Here is a 17,821-nt window from a genome sequence, read left to right as displayed (position 1 = left end):
GTTGTTTTGTTGTTTGTTCTAAACTGTGTTTGCAATGGTGGATCGGGTACTTTTCTTCACCTATCCTAATGTTTTAATATACTGTAAATGTCGCCAAATCAGTGGTGCCCTGATGGCCTGGTAGAGTAATAATTTGAATAAGAAATTTGTATTGTGTATATTGTGCATATTGCGTATAGTGTCGAACGCAGCCATCTGCTTGTAGCCGCGGGGAGTATACTTATAAAGCTGCGCAGACATGTGCGCGCATGAGCCGGACGTGTACGTGGAAAAAGTATACCGCGGCCTTAAGACTTTAGAGTATCCGCGAGTGTACGCACTTTTATTTTGCCCAGAGCAGCAGCACAAAACCCTCCGTAAACTGCGGACGCGACTAAGATGGCTGCGTTACCAGAAGCTAGTAATTTTCATTTATTAAGTTTTAAAAGTGGATATTTCTACAACAAAATGGCACGGATTACCCTCAGAAAGCCTTTGTTTATCATCGTGGAGCCGTTTGGATTTATTTTGTGAAGGATGGATGCACATTTTTTTGGACTTGAAGGACGTGGACCCCGTAACTTTACATTTGATTAACTGTAAGATCTAAAACATTTTCTAAAATAACTGAAAATGTGTTCGTCTGAAAAATAATGGACATTTGCATCTCGGACGGCTTCAGGGTGAGTAAATCATGGGTTTAATATCATTTTTGACCTCATTCATTATTTGCTACTTTATATAGTTTCTTCATTTGTATGCCACCATAACACCATTTTGTATTAGGGTCTTTGAAGCGTCCATTTTCATTAAATATGCTTCAAATTTTCAGATTAGTATTCTATCAAGCCTTATAGTTTTCAAAGAGATAATTTCTTATAAAGGACTTCAAACAGGCCAATGCATTGGTCATCATTTTTTCTCACTTTCATTGTGCTTTCTTGATACAGACAAGAGTTCAGCAGTGACTTTTTTGGTTATTTTTGGGGTATTAATTGACAGAGTTTATAAAGGACAGGAAAGTACAGGGACGGAACTTGCAAGGGACGCTGAGCAAGGACTTAAACTAGGGTCATCAAAAGTGCATCTGCCCACTACAGCAATGACTCTTAACTGAGATGAAAGCATAATTGCAAGAGTGTAAACGCTCAACTATGACCCTTTTTAAATGTAAAACATTTCAGTCAACCTTTATACAGTAGTTGTGCTGAGATATTGTGCTCGGAGACACAGCAGAAGCCAAATAATCTCAGAGAATTATAGCCAATTATGCATTTTGTAAATTATGCAATAGAGATGTTGTGTAGGCCAGAAAAAATAACAACACAGGGATGATGTCAGATTTGTTTGCACGCACATGAATACTAATATTACATGCAAATGTAGCAGGAGGAGTAAAAATCCATTTCACCGTAAACTGTAGTTTGGTGTGAGATGTAGGCGTGCAGGGCTGTGTTGCTTTTTGCTTGCTTATTGCTGAACTGTCAGAATACTTGCTGGCTCAAGGACGGCTTCTCTATGAGCTGCTGAATCACGGTGCCCACGCCGGGGGTGAGAAGCAGGACGTTCTGACAGTAAATAGTTCAATTTTGCATTCTGCTTCAAGGTTTCAGATGTGCATGGAGTGAAGGAGGAGTATAGATTAAAACTTTGCCTTATTGGCCCAGGAGCAATCGCCAAGCTTCTACTATCATCTACTAGACCTTTAACTTGGTGACAGTTTTTGTTGGCATTTCTGATAACCCCTTACAGATACTAATTTACTACAGTTAAAGTATGGTTAGTAGTTAAACTATGGTTACAAAAAACAAAAAAACATCTTTAGTCTCCACTGTAAAAAAAAACTTTAAATGCTACCTGGTTGTCTTAAAATTACTATTTTGCACAGCATATTTTACACAACTTTTTTGAGTTAACTATTATTTTTAAGCAACTTACTTTTTTAAAGTGAAGTTTCTATTGGTATATTATTCATAATAAATATTAAACGGACGTTTTCTCATTTGCCATTTCTCCAAATTGAGACAGTACACCTGTCCAGCGACAACTGAATCAAATTTTTTCAATATAATTTCTCAAGGGTTATCATATATTGTTAGTGGATAAGCAATTTATAAAAAACACACGAGGTGCACACAAAATGAAAACATAATTTATTTTCAATATATTTAGATTAATTTTGACAAAGCCTTATTGTCTCGCTAAATCCTGTTTTGAGAGAAAGATGAGGTCAGAGAGCGATCGGTCTTTGAAGTCTTTTACTTCAAAGTCATGTTTATAGACAATTTGTCCACAGTGTAGATCAGACGGGATATTGTGAGATGGCAAGCTGAGGCCCTTTCAGAAACATCTGCCTGTTTTGGCGTAGGAGGAGTAAAAAGGGCAGCAGTTGGCCAGGTGCATGTCAACTAAAATTTGGATGGCTAGGTTGGATTTCTACTGACAGTTAGGACCCGCAGTTCTATAAAAATTAATATATATATATATATATATATATATATATATATATATATTAGGGGTGTAACGGTACGCAAAAATCACGGTTCGGTGCGAACCCCGGTTTTGAAGCCACGGTTCGGTTCATTTTCGGTACAGTAAGGGATAAATGCAAACATTAAACTGCAGGTTGTTTATTACTTTAAACTTTTTTTTACAATTTGTTTACACTTTTTTAAACACTTTATTAAAATATAACAGATAAAATATATATAAAATGAAAAAATAATAAATAAAATACTACTGCAAAGTTATTTTTTACATTATTTTATAACAGAAGGTAACTCTTATCTTAACCTTCTCTTAAACTTTTTCGACTAAAACCTTGAACTAACAAATTCAATTCCTGAATACATTTATGAACTATTAGCCTACATTTTTGCCACTAAAAATTTTCTGTTTTGATTTATTTTGGATTGTTTAACTCACAGAATTGAATTGGCTATGTACCATCTCTGTATAAAAATAATATTACTGCTCTATGTGTAACTGCATACCAAGCAACATGATGATATACTTATTATACACTCATTTTGAGATTAGTGAGCTGCATACATAGCCATCTTTGATCTTTTGCATGTTTCTCCTAATCTTTGCTTGTGTCATCAATGTAAGCTGTGACTTTACTTACGAACCCCTCCGCAGCTGAGTAACAGCTGAGTAAGCCCGGGTTACAGCTCTTCTCTGTCCCGACCAGCTGATCGCATTGTGACAATGATATGATTGACGTGATATGCAGATGAAAAATCTGATCACGCATTCCTTATTCTTGCTGTCACAGAAAGCGCGTTTCATGGATGCGTAGCAACGAAAGACGTGCATCCTCTCATGCACTTTTGAAAGAACAAAGCAGCGCGTTGACACGCGTTTAACATGCGCTTTTAGATACGACACGTAAACGTTTACATCAATAATCAAACGGATATACAACTAAGTAAAATAAAAATCTTTCTGCGGGCCGAATTATGTTATATGTTTGACAGAAGACTTGCGCTGAACGCGGAGACTTCCGCCACTTAATATGTTCGTGCGGAAACGCACGTATTATGTTCCGCACAGGCGCACACAAAATGCATTCGGCCTTTCGGTGCACGTGCGCACCGTGCCGAAAGCCCTGAACCGAAACGGTCCGGTTCGAATACACGTAACGTTACACCCCTAATATATATATATATATATATATATATATATATATATATATATATATATATATATATATATATATATAATATATTTTCTATATTTTTCAAGGCATTACAATGTTGATATTCCTTAAATGTAACATTTTTTTTTTGCAAATAATTGAGATTTAATCAAGCATTATTTATTTTGTCTTAGGGGCGGTTTCCCAGACAGGGATTAGACTAGTCCTAGACTAAAATAAATGTAAGAGCTGTCAAAACTGAAAACAATTTGCACTGATATATATTAAAATACATCAGTGCCCTTTGTTTTGCATCAAAATGCACACAAGTAATGTTTTATATTTCGTATTTAAACTAAGGCCTAGTCCTGGTTTAAGCTAATCCCTGTCCAGGAACCCACCCCTTAATATTATTATGACTATGACAAACGTGTTTATTTTCTGATGCCCTTTATTTTAACATAATCTCATAATAATTACTGTCCATTCCCAGTGCTTGACTGCCCCATGACCCTACAGAGCTCCCGAAGCCTGGACACCCTCTCTGACCTAAAATTACAACGCCTGGAGGCGGAGTTAGAGGGGGTGCGGCATGAGGCTCAAGGTGCGTGTCAGAGAGAGGAGGAGCTAAAGGCTGAATGCGAGAGGTTACGGGAAGAGCTCAGAGAATTGCAAAGCAATCATAGACAGCGGGTCAGTGACACAAACATCTTATAAACAAAAGCACACACAGGTGCAAATAAACATATGACTGTGTCATATAAACACAAGAAAAAAAGTACAAAACTGTAAACAATTAATTCTGTTGCTGGGGTTACCCTAAGGATCCGTTACAGGTATGCTAAACATAATACAAAGTTGTACCAGACTGGGTACATTACTATACCTTCTAGATCTATTGTGTGCCTTTAAAGGTACAGTTACATGTTTTAAAATTATTTAACTGGTACAAAATTGTTCCTTCAAGGGACACTCCACTTTTTTGAAAATATGCTCATTTTCCAGCTCCCCTAGAGTTAAACATTTGATTTTTACCTTTTTGAAATCCATTCAGCTGATCTCCGGGTCTGGCGGTACCACTTTTAACATAGATTAGCATAATCCATTGAAAGCTATTGAAAGTTACCAGTGGGACTATTTTCGGGTGCTGCGAAATATCATTGCGCCTCCTGCAGTCATGGTATGACAGCAAAGCCCTTGATTATAACACCAGAATGAGAGTACTGTATAGTTCCTAGCCATATCGCAACTTTTAATTTGACACTTTTTCATCTTAGTACACGATGTAACGAAACAAAAGAGACAAGTTTTAAATGGGAAAAATATTGAAACTCTTTGCTTGTTTTTAAGCGCGATGCTAATGGTCTAATTAGATTTAATGGATAATGCTAAGCTATGCTAAAAGTGGTAATGCCAGACCCGGAGATCGGCTGAATGGATTCCAAAACAGTAAAAGTCAAATGTTTAACTTATGAGCATATTTTCAGAAAAAATGGAAAGTCCCTTTAAAGTCCATAGGATATAATATTGTACCCCAAAAGATAAAACATTCATTTTGTTATATACCCATAAAGGTACAAAAATGAACCTTTGAGGGTACCACCCAAAAGTTACAATTTTGTACCTTTTTTGTCCTGTGTTTCTGGAAGTTACTGTAATTTCCAGATGCCGCCAGACATAACATCCTCTGGGGTTTCACTGTAATTTACCTGTTCACTGCTTAAAGTAGGTTTAATACATCACATGTCTCTTTTTTGCACAGGAGGTGGTGAGCTCCATATGTGGACAGTGTGATGTGGAATGGATAAAGAAAGTTGGAGATGAACAGTAAGTGTCTACTTCCTTGATTTCAAGAGAACCACTTTACAGAACGTGAGCTGTACAGCCTAAAATCGTTTAGCTATGTTTAGTTTTTACACAAAATATATTGAAGAGGGGTGTAAATGTGAAACCCAGTAAGGTGCTCAACAATATAAATAGGTCTAACAAAAAGTTGCCCATCCATTCAGTTGTATCCAGGGTATAGGTGATTAGATTAAATTAGATTAAATATGATTCAAAAATTAAGGTAAATTTTGATAATAATTTAACTATTAAGACTGCGTGATATTCAGATGTACAGATCAATAACAAAGTATAAAGGTTTTCAGTTTTCTTTAGATGTTGTTAAGGGAAAAATATCAGCCAGTAGAGGGCAGTATAACTATTGGCAAGCCTCCAACCCACTTCCCCTATCTCAATGACACGTCAAGGTCTAACTGAAGATGAAGAGAATACAGGTGAACTGAAAGTAGCCTGTGTTTAAGTGAAATGGGGAGTATTGGAGAGGAAGGTCGCAGTAATGCTTGCGTTTCCCTGCACCTCACAGTTTCACACTTCACTCCCCCTCTCTGTTTGAATTGCTCATTCTTGTAAAAGCCGTGATTTAACAGAAAAAGGCCAAAACTTACCATGCCGTTACTCAGATACTTTGGTAGTTTTTGTCTTTTTTCTGATGGGTAGGCTATTAGGAAAATAGTTCAATTTGCTTTCATTTTCATATACAGTCTCTAAAAACATTGATAGATGAAAATAATGTGCAGTTTGACAGATCTGTTTCCGCGACGCCTAATTTGTTTTCAGATTGCATATGGCACCCCTAAATGTTTAATATATTTTTTATATCTAATATTAATATATAATAATGAGACATTTTTGAAAATCTTAAACGGCCAACACAAATAAAGTTAGTAAAGATTATAGCAGCATTTTTATTAGAAATGATTCATTGCCCCATAAACGTGAATTTTAAATGAATTCCAAATATTATGAGATCATAAAAGCTCAATGCATATTATCTTTAAAAGAATTTGCTAAATGATGTTTTAAATAGTTTTAGATAGAGTAGAGAAAGTCACACCGCCCAAGACAAAAACAAAAATCATAGCATTTTCGACACCTACTGATGAATCTGAATAACCTGCAAGTTATTTACTGCCAGTAACTCACCATCGATTAAATATGCTATGCTGATTCATATTTAAAGCATAACTGTGATCAGATATTCTGTTTATCTTGTGTATAAAGTTGTTGACATGACATATCAGTCATAAACCCGAAAGACTGGTGATGCATCGTTTGACTTTGTGGCCCTTCTAAGCAGCAAGGAAATGATTATATTAATTTTAGCAGCGTATATATAGCAATTGCCTTATTTAAAAGTTTACACCCAGGGTAGTTACTGCGAAGTACGGCGAAACCCTTGACACGCAAAGGGGCCTTTGAGGTGTTAAAGATAGCTAGCATGTATTTTTGACATGCATCCACAGGCTATTTGGTTTGATGTTTAAAATCCTACCATATTTGTTTCAATCTTTTTAATTTGAATAACTAAGAAGGATTTTATTATTATAATTCTCTCCGGGATATTTATTTCATATTTCTTTGTGACATTTATAATGTGCAGTGTGGGATGTGCTGATTAAGTTAGTTAGAGGTTTTATGACAATGGTTTACAGAGAAATGGAAGATAAATTCATGAAGCCCCAAAGCTAACATTGGAAAAAAGCAAATATTATTATATATTCGAGTTTCAGAGCAAAGGTCGGACATCGCTTAGCAAACCCACACACCGTTCCTCCCCCATACCTACACACGCACGCACACTACATCACTATTAATATTCACATAAAAGAAAACACACATCCTCCCACACATGCTTTTGTTACATTTTGTTCTCCTTCTACATCTGCTCACCAAAATCACTTTTTCAAACTTCAAGGGCTGATATTTTACCTTTGGTAAAATAAAGAAACCCCAAAAGGCAAGGTGTCAGATGACAAAAATGAACCTGATTTGTGTCCTGTATTGCAGGTGATGTTGCAAGAAAGTTCGTGGATCGTAAATCACAAACTCCTTTTTCAATTGAAAAATGCAAATGCGAAATTAAATCTCGTATTTTATTACTAAATGAGACACCATATATTGATGATGAAAACAGCAGTACTGTACTTTGAAAAAGAGCACAAACTTGAGGTGTCATTTGTCCACGTTACCAACACACCACAAATCGCTTGGTCATTCGTTTCTCATCTGACAATGATGTGTTGTGTTTTGACCCATGATTAATATGCATCGAAAGATGTTCACACATTTGAGCGTCTCTGCTCAGTGCAAGAAGTGATGCAAATCGCTTTATAAGTTTATAGTCGTGTGTTTACGTGTGCGTGTGAAGGTGAGAAAAAAAATTGTCACACATCGCCTAAATCTGATGTGAATACCTCTTTGATAGAAAGTCTCTATCAAATGAGAGTTGAGACTTCAGTGTTTGATTATGACAAAGGCAGCTCATTACTTCTGACTCTCGTTCAGTACTGCGGCTGTTTAAGCCGGTCGCTGGACGGCAAGTGAAGGACGCATTAAGCAGTACGGTAAGGATGCCTGCTACTGTATGGCTCAACAAAGCAGAAAATAGCAGGATACTGTAAGCTGGTAATGACTGACCAGTGGCTTGATTTGACGTCTATTCTATAAATACAAACCAAGGCTGAAATAAAGATTGCCTGTATAGAATCAAATGTTAGTATTACAGTAACTAGTCTCAATTAAAATGAACAGAAGGTACGGTTATGCAACTGTTCAGCAGGTTTTCAATTATTCAGCTGTCTCTAATGCAGGTTTATTGGGGCTGTGTGGTGATTTGCATGTGTGGGGGGTTGAAAAAGAGACAGAACGCTTGTTGTGTGGTGACTCATATAAACTCTTTTTTATTGAAACTTTATTGTTAAGTTTGTCAGCATCTTGTGTTTTATGTCCCTTTACATGTTTCACCACATTTAGTCAGTAATTTGCAATATAAAGAACATGAGAATAACTAAAATGGTACTTGTTGTTTTATAATGTGTATATAATTACTACTTTTCGTTTACATTTGTGCTTTATTGCATATAGTATTATACAATATCTGAAAACTGTGCCAGTTGTGATTATCGTAGTCTTAACTTGCTTCACAGTTATATTTTAACTATACAGTAACAAGTGGCCCCTCTGTGGCTCTCAGATTCATGTCAACGTATGCAAGTTTAAAAAACAAGCGGTCTCACGTGCCCACATTCCAAGTAAAACTGAAATACATGTCCTGATTTATCTTTCACCATCTTAAATGCGATGACTGTTTTTATAATAAGACATTTGGAGGTTTTTGTAAATTCTGTGCACGTACATCAGATAAAGTGCATCAGAAGTCAGAGTTTCTGTTTTACTGCATCAAGGTGAGCTGGCATGATTTCACTGTTACTAAAACTTAGTAACTAACAAAAATATGTCCCTTATCTGTGGCAAACTTACTCATGTATGTCATTTATTTGATTTAGGATGTATGCCCTGATCATATCTAAAAATTATTGTGCGACATTAAATCACTGCTGGGTTGTTAAAAACCTAAAAATTTCCATATTTCATCCAATTAAAAGTTAAAACAACCCAGAATTTTGGGTTGATAGGTTCATTTAAGCACAACGAGGTTTGTCTGATTGAAATGATAGATTAAAAACAACCCATCATTTAATAGTGTAGTTAAAGTCAAGAGTATAGTTTTTAATATAAGCAGAAGACGGAAGGTACTGTAGGTTATGAGTTTTTGTGGTAATAGCTTATACGAAACATGCAAATGATTACTTTTAACTCCCTGGTTGCTGTGGTGAATGAGTACAATGTTCTGTAATCAATTATTTGGCTAATACTGCTAGACATCTCATGTAGCTTGCTGAAAGATGGAAGATGGCGGCTAAAGTTTGACATCATTCATTTCAATCATGACCTTACTCAGTCAATATTAAAGATATTAAAGTTATATTTCCACAAAATGTTCTTTATGTATGAGGATCTTATGTAGAAAACACTATCACAAAACAATAACTTTAGCCGGGTACAGTAAGTGTATCGCCTTATTTTTGCTTTTACAGCTACGAACTTATGTGATTACAGGATATGATGGTGATATTTTAGTCTTTGTCAGTCGTACAGCAATGTGCTAAACTTTAAAACAGTACATGCAGTCAACATTGTCTGTCTCTCTCTCTTTCTCACTTCTGCTCGCTGTCTCTCACCCACTCTACCTCAGGGTAAATTTGGCTTTGGCCTACACTGAACTAACAGAGGAGTTGGGCAAGTTACAGACTTTGACCGCCAAACAGACTGAGATATTGCAGAAGGCCTCACAGGAGCCGGCAAGCCAAGGTACCAGCCTTAACATTCATCTCTATTATCTATATTTTACATTATTGAAACACAAATATCACTGCTTGATGTTCAAGTCTTCAGTTGGAGGCGTGAGGGGAAAACCTTATGCTGAGGTCTTGAACTTTTCAGGGGGTGTTTTAGCTTTTTTATACTTTAAACAGTTTTTAACATAAAAATACAGTACCCAAGACTTAACACAAAGAATTTTGATAATTATATATATATATATATATATATATATATATATATATATATATATATATATATATATATATATATATATATATATATATATATATATATATATATATATATATATATATATATATATATATATATATATATAAAATAATAAACATTAGGGCCAGTTGGAGACCAAAAGGCCTATTGATTTTGCATCTCTTGATCTTTAGCACTTGAACAAATTTTAAAAACATTATTCATGTAGTTATCTCAAAGTAATACTTGAGGTTTTAATTATTGCCTGTCAGGATTTTGTTTATTTATTTTACTGTTAAACAAATATTACGCAAATTGGTAACTCACCCGGCTGCCTACAAAATGCAGGCTTTAGGAAGTAATAAAGTGTTTTTGTACTTTAATGAGCCTTTTTTACAGAACAGATCATTTACATAAAACTCACAACATTCACATGCTTTTGAGCGTTGTGCGCTTGTTTGCATTTCGTTAAATTCCACAAGGATTATTTTTGCTGACATGATTCTGCCTGTCACGCCACAAGTTTCTTCTTTAGACTTTGAGAACATAAACAACCTTCCTCCTTATCGTTTTAGCACCCTGCACTTAACCACACAAGCTATTTAATATAGGAAACCAGACCAGAAGCGGAGATGTAGGGGAAAAAAACTTACTGATTCATAGATAGAGGGACTGATTTCTCTAAATAGCTGATTGCAATCTCACCATTGCAGGAAGTTCATCATATGCACGTTAGTCTTAATAGAGGGAGGCAAATGCAAGGTTCTGCATGCCCTATAGGGGAGCAGTCAAAAATGGAAGTGCATGTTGCACAGATGGTGAGGGTGAATGCACAAAAAAGTAAATACAAATATCTTAAAGAGGAAACAGGAGGAGAAAAGGGGGAAGTGATTATAGACTTTGTACTTAAAGTCATGGTGGGTTTCATTCGCACGTATATATTTTTTTGTCATATTCCTTTCAAGCTATTCCTCTGGTACAGCAGTAAGATCAAATATCATGTTGCTCTTTTGAGAATACTCAATCATTTGTACAGTGCATTAAATAAATATAGGACATTTGAAGGGCTAGTATCTTTAGCCGTTTTACTGCTACAACATGCTAAGAAGCACATTTAGAAAAGCTTTTGGGTAAAGTTAACGAGTCAGTCAGTGGCTGTGGGCGGGGCTTTGTTGGTGTGACATCACATTAACAAGAGTATCAAAACAGCATGTCTAATGAGACTTTGGTTTAATGGGGATTAAAAAGAGTGGGTGGATTTTTTTCAACATATCTTCCAACCCATACGATTGCTTTGGTCATTTGTCCATTTTACCAAATACGACCAATAGATGCGTTTCCTAAATTAGCGCCTCTACCTGCAGCAGGTGAAACTTAATATATTAGGGTATAAAATGATATTTTGAGGTATAATTTTGCTATGATGAAATATGTGATAACATTTTCCAGGATTAATTGTATTTTACACATTACATTATTCAGGCATTTAGGGGAATAACGTACCCATTTATTTATTTTATGATATAAACACAGCATACAAAACAGTCACAACTTTTTAAAAATGTACTTAAAATATACCAAGTGTACCGATGTCAAACGATCGATTTATTTGAAGAAAAGATGCAAAAGTGATGACAATCCGCTGTAAATATCAGATCCGACTGATTCAAAAACTGCCACCAGAAGAAGCAATGCAACGTCATCTATGATTGTGAAAAGGGCATTGGCTCTTGTGTGTCTCGTGACCAATCGCATCATTACGTTAGCTAAGAATGTGAAGTGCTATTGGCTCTTGTGACCGACTACGTCATTCTGGTTTATGTTTGAATGAGTTCTTCATATAAAGTAGTCGTATGGTTCAGTTCGCAAGGTTTGCAACAAGAATGGTTTGTAATACTTTTATACTGTTTTATGCAATAAATACCTGACTGTACTTTTACTTGTGTGTTGTGTTTTATATGGTTGAGAAGTGGTTGGGTTTAGGGTAAGGGTGAGGGTGGGGGTGGGGTAAGATTCTCCAAAATATCTTTAAAACCATAAATGTTCATGAAACCATTTCTACATTTACAAATTCATAAAATTAAATGTGTCTAATCTGATCTATTAGGCAAAAAACTCAAAACGTAACATCAGGTTGTATTTATAAGTTACTGCCGCTAGAGGACACTAATGCCTTAATACGTCACTTTACGTCTTAATAAGGTGCTTGCACAAACTACTTACAGTATGAGGTCATTATTTTTTGGAGAACAGTCTCATTTTTTTATTGTAGGGCGGATCTATTTACACACTGCCAACACACATTATTGTCCAAACACCTTGTAAATGTGGATTTTGCATAATATGGGCTGTTAGAAAAAGGTTTGACAGACTATAAAATAACTTTAAAGAAATTTTCTTTTTTCGCTTATCTCCTATGTGTTTGTTTGACAGTTCAACGCCACTCACCCGTCCCTCATCAGAGGCATTCTCCCGTTCCCCAGCGACATTCCCCTATCCAACAACGGCATTCCCCAATACAACAGCGTCATTCTCCTGTGCCCCAGCGCCGCTCCCCTGTGCTGCAGCGTCTGTCACCTGACATGCACCGCCGTTCACCTCTGCCTGAGCTGAGCGACGGTCCCGCATCGTATTCCTGCAGGCCCACATCCCACCACCTGAGGGCAAGTTTCCAGGGCAGACGAAGTTACTCCGAAGTGGCCGATCCTTCGGCTTACCAACGGCCGCCGCGATTCACTCTGGATCCGGTGTCGACCCTGCCGAAACCTCGGCCGTATGTGGACAGCTACCACAAGCAGCAACAGCAGCAACAACAACAGCAGCAGCAGCAACACGGGGGAAGCCAGCACATGTTACTCCAAAGACAGGGCTCTCAGGGGGTGGGAGGAGACGGGGGCCTGTCGGAAACTCCACGACTGTCCAGGGAGCTGTCTTTCCACCACTCTGACGTGTCCCACCTGCACTTTGAGCCTCAGCCCAGCCCGAAATCGCTGCACCCGTCTCCACAGCCCCCTCAGTCCTCAGAGGATGAGGAGGAGTGGTCATGCCCTCATCCCATCAGTCCTTCCCGAACGCTGGGTGTGTCTAGTCCTTCGCCTAGTGCCAGAGGCCCTGCCTCTTGTTCCGCATTCCCCATTCCACCACGCCCCAACACCCTTAGCTGCCACCCACCTGGATACCTGCACGCAGAGCATGCCCAGTCTTGGCCGTCGATTAACGTGAGTAGCAACTGTTGCTCAAAGTTATTCTAGATTTCAATATATTGGCACCTAAATTAATGGCATGGTGATCAGGAACTGGCATTGGAATAGACCAAGGTTCCCCAAATCTTACCCTGGAGGGCCGGAGCATTGCAGAGTTTAGCTCCAACCCTGATCAAACACACCTGAGCAAGCTAATCAAGAGCCGTTTCTCAAAACCAAGTATGCCGAACTCGGACTTGTGTCCTTCGTAGTTCGAACTTGCAAGTTCAGACTCGGAAGAATGAACTCCTGACGCGAAATGCATTCTGGGAAACTTCGCTGTCATAAGTCCACACAAGTCTCCTCTGATGCATCCTCGATAAAATGGGCGGATCAAGAACCAACCTGATCTCACGAATTTCCGTGGCATAGTCACGGAATTTTTGGCTCATTTTTCCGTGGCATTCTCACGGATCTCCGCATATTTCCGTGGCCATGCCACGGACTTTCTTTTCCGTGGCATTCTCACGGATTGGTTACTCAACTGTTTTGTCCTATTTTCTTACCATTGTCGCTTCGGTTTAGGGTTAGATTTACATAAAATGACATCACTACCCAAACCCAACTCTAACCCCAACGCCAGGCGACAATTGATTAAAGTTTAGAAAATATAAAAGAATACATCAGAAAAAATAGTATAAACCAATACTTAAAGTGAAATACTAACGCAAACACCAAATCTAACCCTAAACCGAAGCGACAATGGTTTGAAAATAGGAAAAAGCAGTTGAGTAACCAATCCGTGAGAATGCCACGGAAAAGAAAGTCCATGGCAGGGCCACGGAAATATGCGGAGATCCGTGAGAATGCCACGGAAAAATGAGCAAAAAATTCCGTGACTATCCCACGGAACTTTGTGAGATCATGTTGCAACAACACATCTGGGGATTTTATGTGAACTTGGGCTTGATGCAAACTTTGAATTGGAACAATACTTGGGCCGCGACTGATGACGTTTCACAAGTCCACAAGAACACAAGTACAGACAAGAACGCATATTGAGAAACGGCTAAGGTCTTCATGAAAATTACAGGTGGAAAAGTTTAATTAGGGTTGGACCTAAACTCTGTAGTGCTCCGGCCCTCCAAGGTAAGATTTGGGGAACCCTGGTATAGACTATGAAAATTTGTAAATAGCTTAATGATGATCTTTTTTGCCATGAAAGACTAACAATAACTTCTTCACAGCTGTGGATGGAGACAGATGAAGAGGGCGACGTCCGGAGCTGTCCACTATGCCAACTTATCTTTCCTGTCGGTTACCCTGATGATGCCTTGATCAAGCACATTGACTCGCACCTGGAGAATAGCAAGATCTGACACCCACATTTACACCATGACCTTCTGTTGTTCCACAGGAACATGTTTTCAGAGCTCCCACTATTTTAAGCTGGGTGCCTTCAAAAAGAATGTAGGCGAACTTGTGGCCGGTCTGAAAAAGATCAATTTACCTTCACTACAAAAACACATACATGTCAAGAATCCCAAAGAGAGGCCATGGAAGGTTTATAAGCATCCACAAAATATCTCCATCAGGTTTCCTTTAAACACAGACTGTACCTTTTTATTACATTCATTTTTAATTATATACACTAAGCCAAACTGACTCTCTAAAGGAGGCAAAGTGCAATATTAAGACTGTCATTTGTGCTTTCAGTCACAGTTCCCATAATCTTTTGCATTCACGCTTTGGCGTGGCCACACAATGCCTTGCGGGCCATTCGGTCAGCGGGCATTATTAGAAGAGCTGCGTAAATGATTTAGGTTTCATGCAGGATGTGGCATTATTCTGAAATATCAAGAGATCATTATACACACAGCCAATTTCTAGGTCAATAAATATCCTATGAAATCAGCACTTTATATAAGCACTTAATATCCAGTTTACCTTTACCAATATTACTAACACTGAGGCAAAAAAGGAACAACTTACAGATGTTATTTATTTTTTAATACTCTCCCTTAAATATCTTCATTTGATAGGACGTCCCTTTAACATAATTATTTACAACTACGCTTATTTTGTCGGTCTTCCGGGGTGTTTGGATGTACAAAAAGGGAAGATTTTTCATAAATATGTTCTTAAAGACTTATATACAGTACAAATGAACGAAGCTCTGTGCAAAAGGTTTGAGACGATCACTGACAAAACGGCAGTTACTGTGTTGTTTCTCAAGACAGTAATACTGTGATTTCTATAGTCAATTTCGACAGTTTATTTGTTAAGCTTGTTGATCTCAGTACTATTACTTCGAGTTGACAGCTTTGGTTTCGTGGATGGTTTTTGATCAACCAGGTTATCTATCAAAATTTCTTGGACAAAATAATATACCATGTATTCTCTCGATCACAATACAGAGCTCGATCAGTTTAAAGCTTTTGTAAAATGTAAGTATTGTAAATGTATAACTGTATTTAAAGCCAATTATCTGTATTAATATGTAAAATCAGCTACATCATATATAGATATGCATTTTGCAAGCTCACATAAGAACAAAAATGGATTGCCGAATACAACTTTTTGTACTACTATAATCCGAGTATAAATGGCATCAGTTGAGGGGTTGATTAGCTAACTAACCTATTCCCTTTCAGGTGTACCCTATACTATGTGCTATACTAAGTCTTCTTATGTTTCCCGATTCTGCAGACTTTGTGACAGTGAGAGCACTGGATATGCTACTAACCCAGGTACCAAGGAGCTATAATGGGAAAGTGGCCAGAAAAGCGGTCCAAAATTAGCCATCCAAATATAGCAAGAGCTAATGGGAGGATATGCTGTCTGTCAAATAATGAGTGGAAGATTCATCCAGTCGGTTGTCTAGTTACATGTGGTATCTGGTTATAGTCTAATGGCATACAACATACACTCTTAAAAATAAAGGTTCTTCACGATGCCATAGAAGAACCATTTTGTCTGAATGGTAACCTACGGAAAAACAGCAGGTTGTTTAGATTATAAAAAGATATGAAAGAAATGTATCTTCTAGGCATCTTTTGAAGAACCAAAACTGATTCTTCTATGGCTTTTCTGTGAAGAACCGTTTAAGCATCATTAAATATACAATACAAGACTTACAACAGATGTGGATATACTGAAGTCAACCAGAAACCATCTAATCAACCAAAGACAAAGCCTGCTTGTTTCTTCTTTTACTTTTTAGGATGCTGACCAGGTACCACTTAAGAATCGATGGTACGATTGGAAATGCGTACTTTTAAATGCAAAATGTAGAAAAGCTACCATTTCTGCATAATCACACAGATGTGTGCACAACACCTTTCCTAATCTAACTTGTCTAGCACCTTTGTCCACAAACTTGCAGAGCAGAAGCAAAGAGAAAGTAAGCCACTATTCACAAAGAGTTTCCTCAGGAGTTATTTAAAGAGCTACCGCTGTTTCTCGCTCATGTTTTTCTCATGCAATGGCAAATTATCGACCGAGTGCTTTTCTGGATGCTCTATATATGGTCTCTCATTTGCCCTGTAGTTTGGTGTGTGACCTTTTGTGATATTCTTAAATAACTCAGGGGATAAAACTTTGTGAATATGGCTCCTTGACCATACACGACTAACCTCCACAGGGACAACATGACAACTCGCCAAATCTCCTAAAGAGCCAAGAGGACATATTGGGTGGTTGTACTGTATTTGGGGAGATATGGTATTTTGTGATAGCAACAAGGTATTTTAAAGAAAAAGGGATTTATGAACACTGAATAATGAATGCATATTGTGTCAACGATTTTCTTCTGTAAATACTATGTGAAATAAACTGGAACATGCACTGATCGTTTGTCATATTTTTGTAGATGGACTTTAACATATGGGAAACTTAATCTCACATTAGAATAATTCATGTGCAGGGATGAATAGAGAACACACACACACACACACACACACACACACACATTGTTGCATACAGAGCAAGTGCAACAGCAAACAAATCATGCTATTTCTCAGAACTCATTTTTCAAAGCCTTTTTATGCGTATTTATAAAACTATAACTGGCATTTCTACATAATCTGGAATATCTAAGATCTTCTAAACCAAGATTTTTTTTTCCGAAACCAATCATGCTGTATTCTTTGAATGTAAGAAATAATAGAGTGTTTTGTTAAAGTACTGTTTAAAAGCTCTCTTATGTTTTCCTCTAATACCCCCACCCCACTTCCGATCCTTTGTGTCATTTCTCTGCCACATTCACACACACACACACACACACACACACACACACACACACACTGACTGAGAGATACACTTCTCAAGTTCACAGGATGACCCGCCCATCCGTTCCAAACCACATGCTCTTCATCAAGTGCTCATACTTTCGTCTTTTTTTCTTTCTGCTCTTCTCTCGGTTTATCCCTCTTCTTTCTCTACACAGACACGAAAACATACATACTAACAGGCAATTGGCAATTTAGCATAGGCCAAGTTAAAGTGAAGCTATTTAAAGCTGTTCAATGACTTTATCTGATAAATAATACTTTAATAAAGGTGCTTATTTGTGCATGTTTAT

The 17,821-nt window shown here is 37.5% G+C and overlaps 1 protein-coding gene across 2 annotated transcripts in view; it reads left to right on the top strand.

The window, feature by feature from the left end:
- Window positions 1-17,089, top strand: part of LOC135744627 (TANK-binding kinase 1-binding protein 1) — a 60,890-nt gene extending 43,801 nt beyond the window's left edge. Inside the window, exons 6-10 of one of the 2 annotated variants that reach the window (XM_073815422.1) lie at window positions 4,113-4,312; window positions 5,385-5,446; window positions 9,720-9,835; window positions 12,491-13,275; window positions 14,487-17,089. In XM_073815422.1, the coding sequence (XP_073671523.1) occupies window positions 4,113-4,312; window positions 5,385-5,446; window positions 9,720-9,835; window positions 12,491-13,275; window positions 14,487-14,618 (1,295 nt within the window). In that variant the 3' untranslated portion in view covers window positions 14,619-17,089. Of the gene's footprint in view, window positions 1-4,112; window positions 4,313-5,381; window positions 5,447-9,719; window positions 9,836-12,490; window positions 13,276-14,486 lie in introns of both variants that reach the window. The other variant, XM_073815420.1, reaches the window with a different exon arrangement.
- Window positions 17,090-17,821: the final 732 nt, after the last annotated feature.

The sequence above is a fragment of the Paramisgurnus dabryanus genome, chromosome 1 (genome assembly GCF_030506205.2).
Source record: "Paramisgurnus dabryanus chromosome 1, PD_genome_1.1, whole genome shotgun sequence".
In the NCBI taxonomy this organism is placed as follows: domain Eukaryota; kingdom Metazoa; phylum Chordata; class Actinopteri; order Cypriniformes; family Cobitidae; genus Paramisgurnus; species Paramisgurnus dabryanus.
This window is presented reverse-complemented; position numbering and strand designations above follow the sequence as displayed.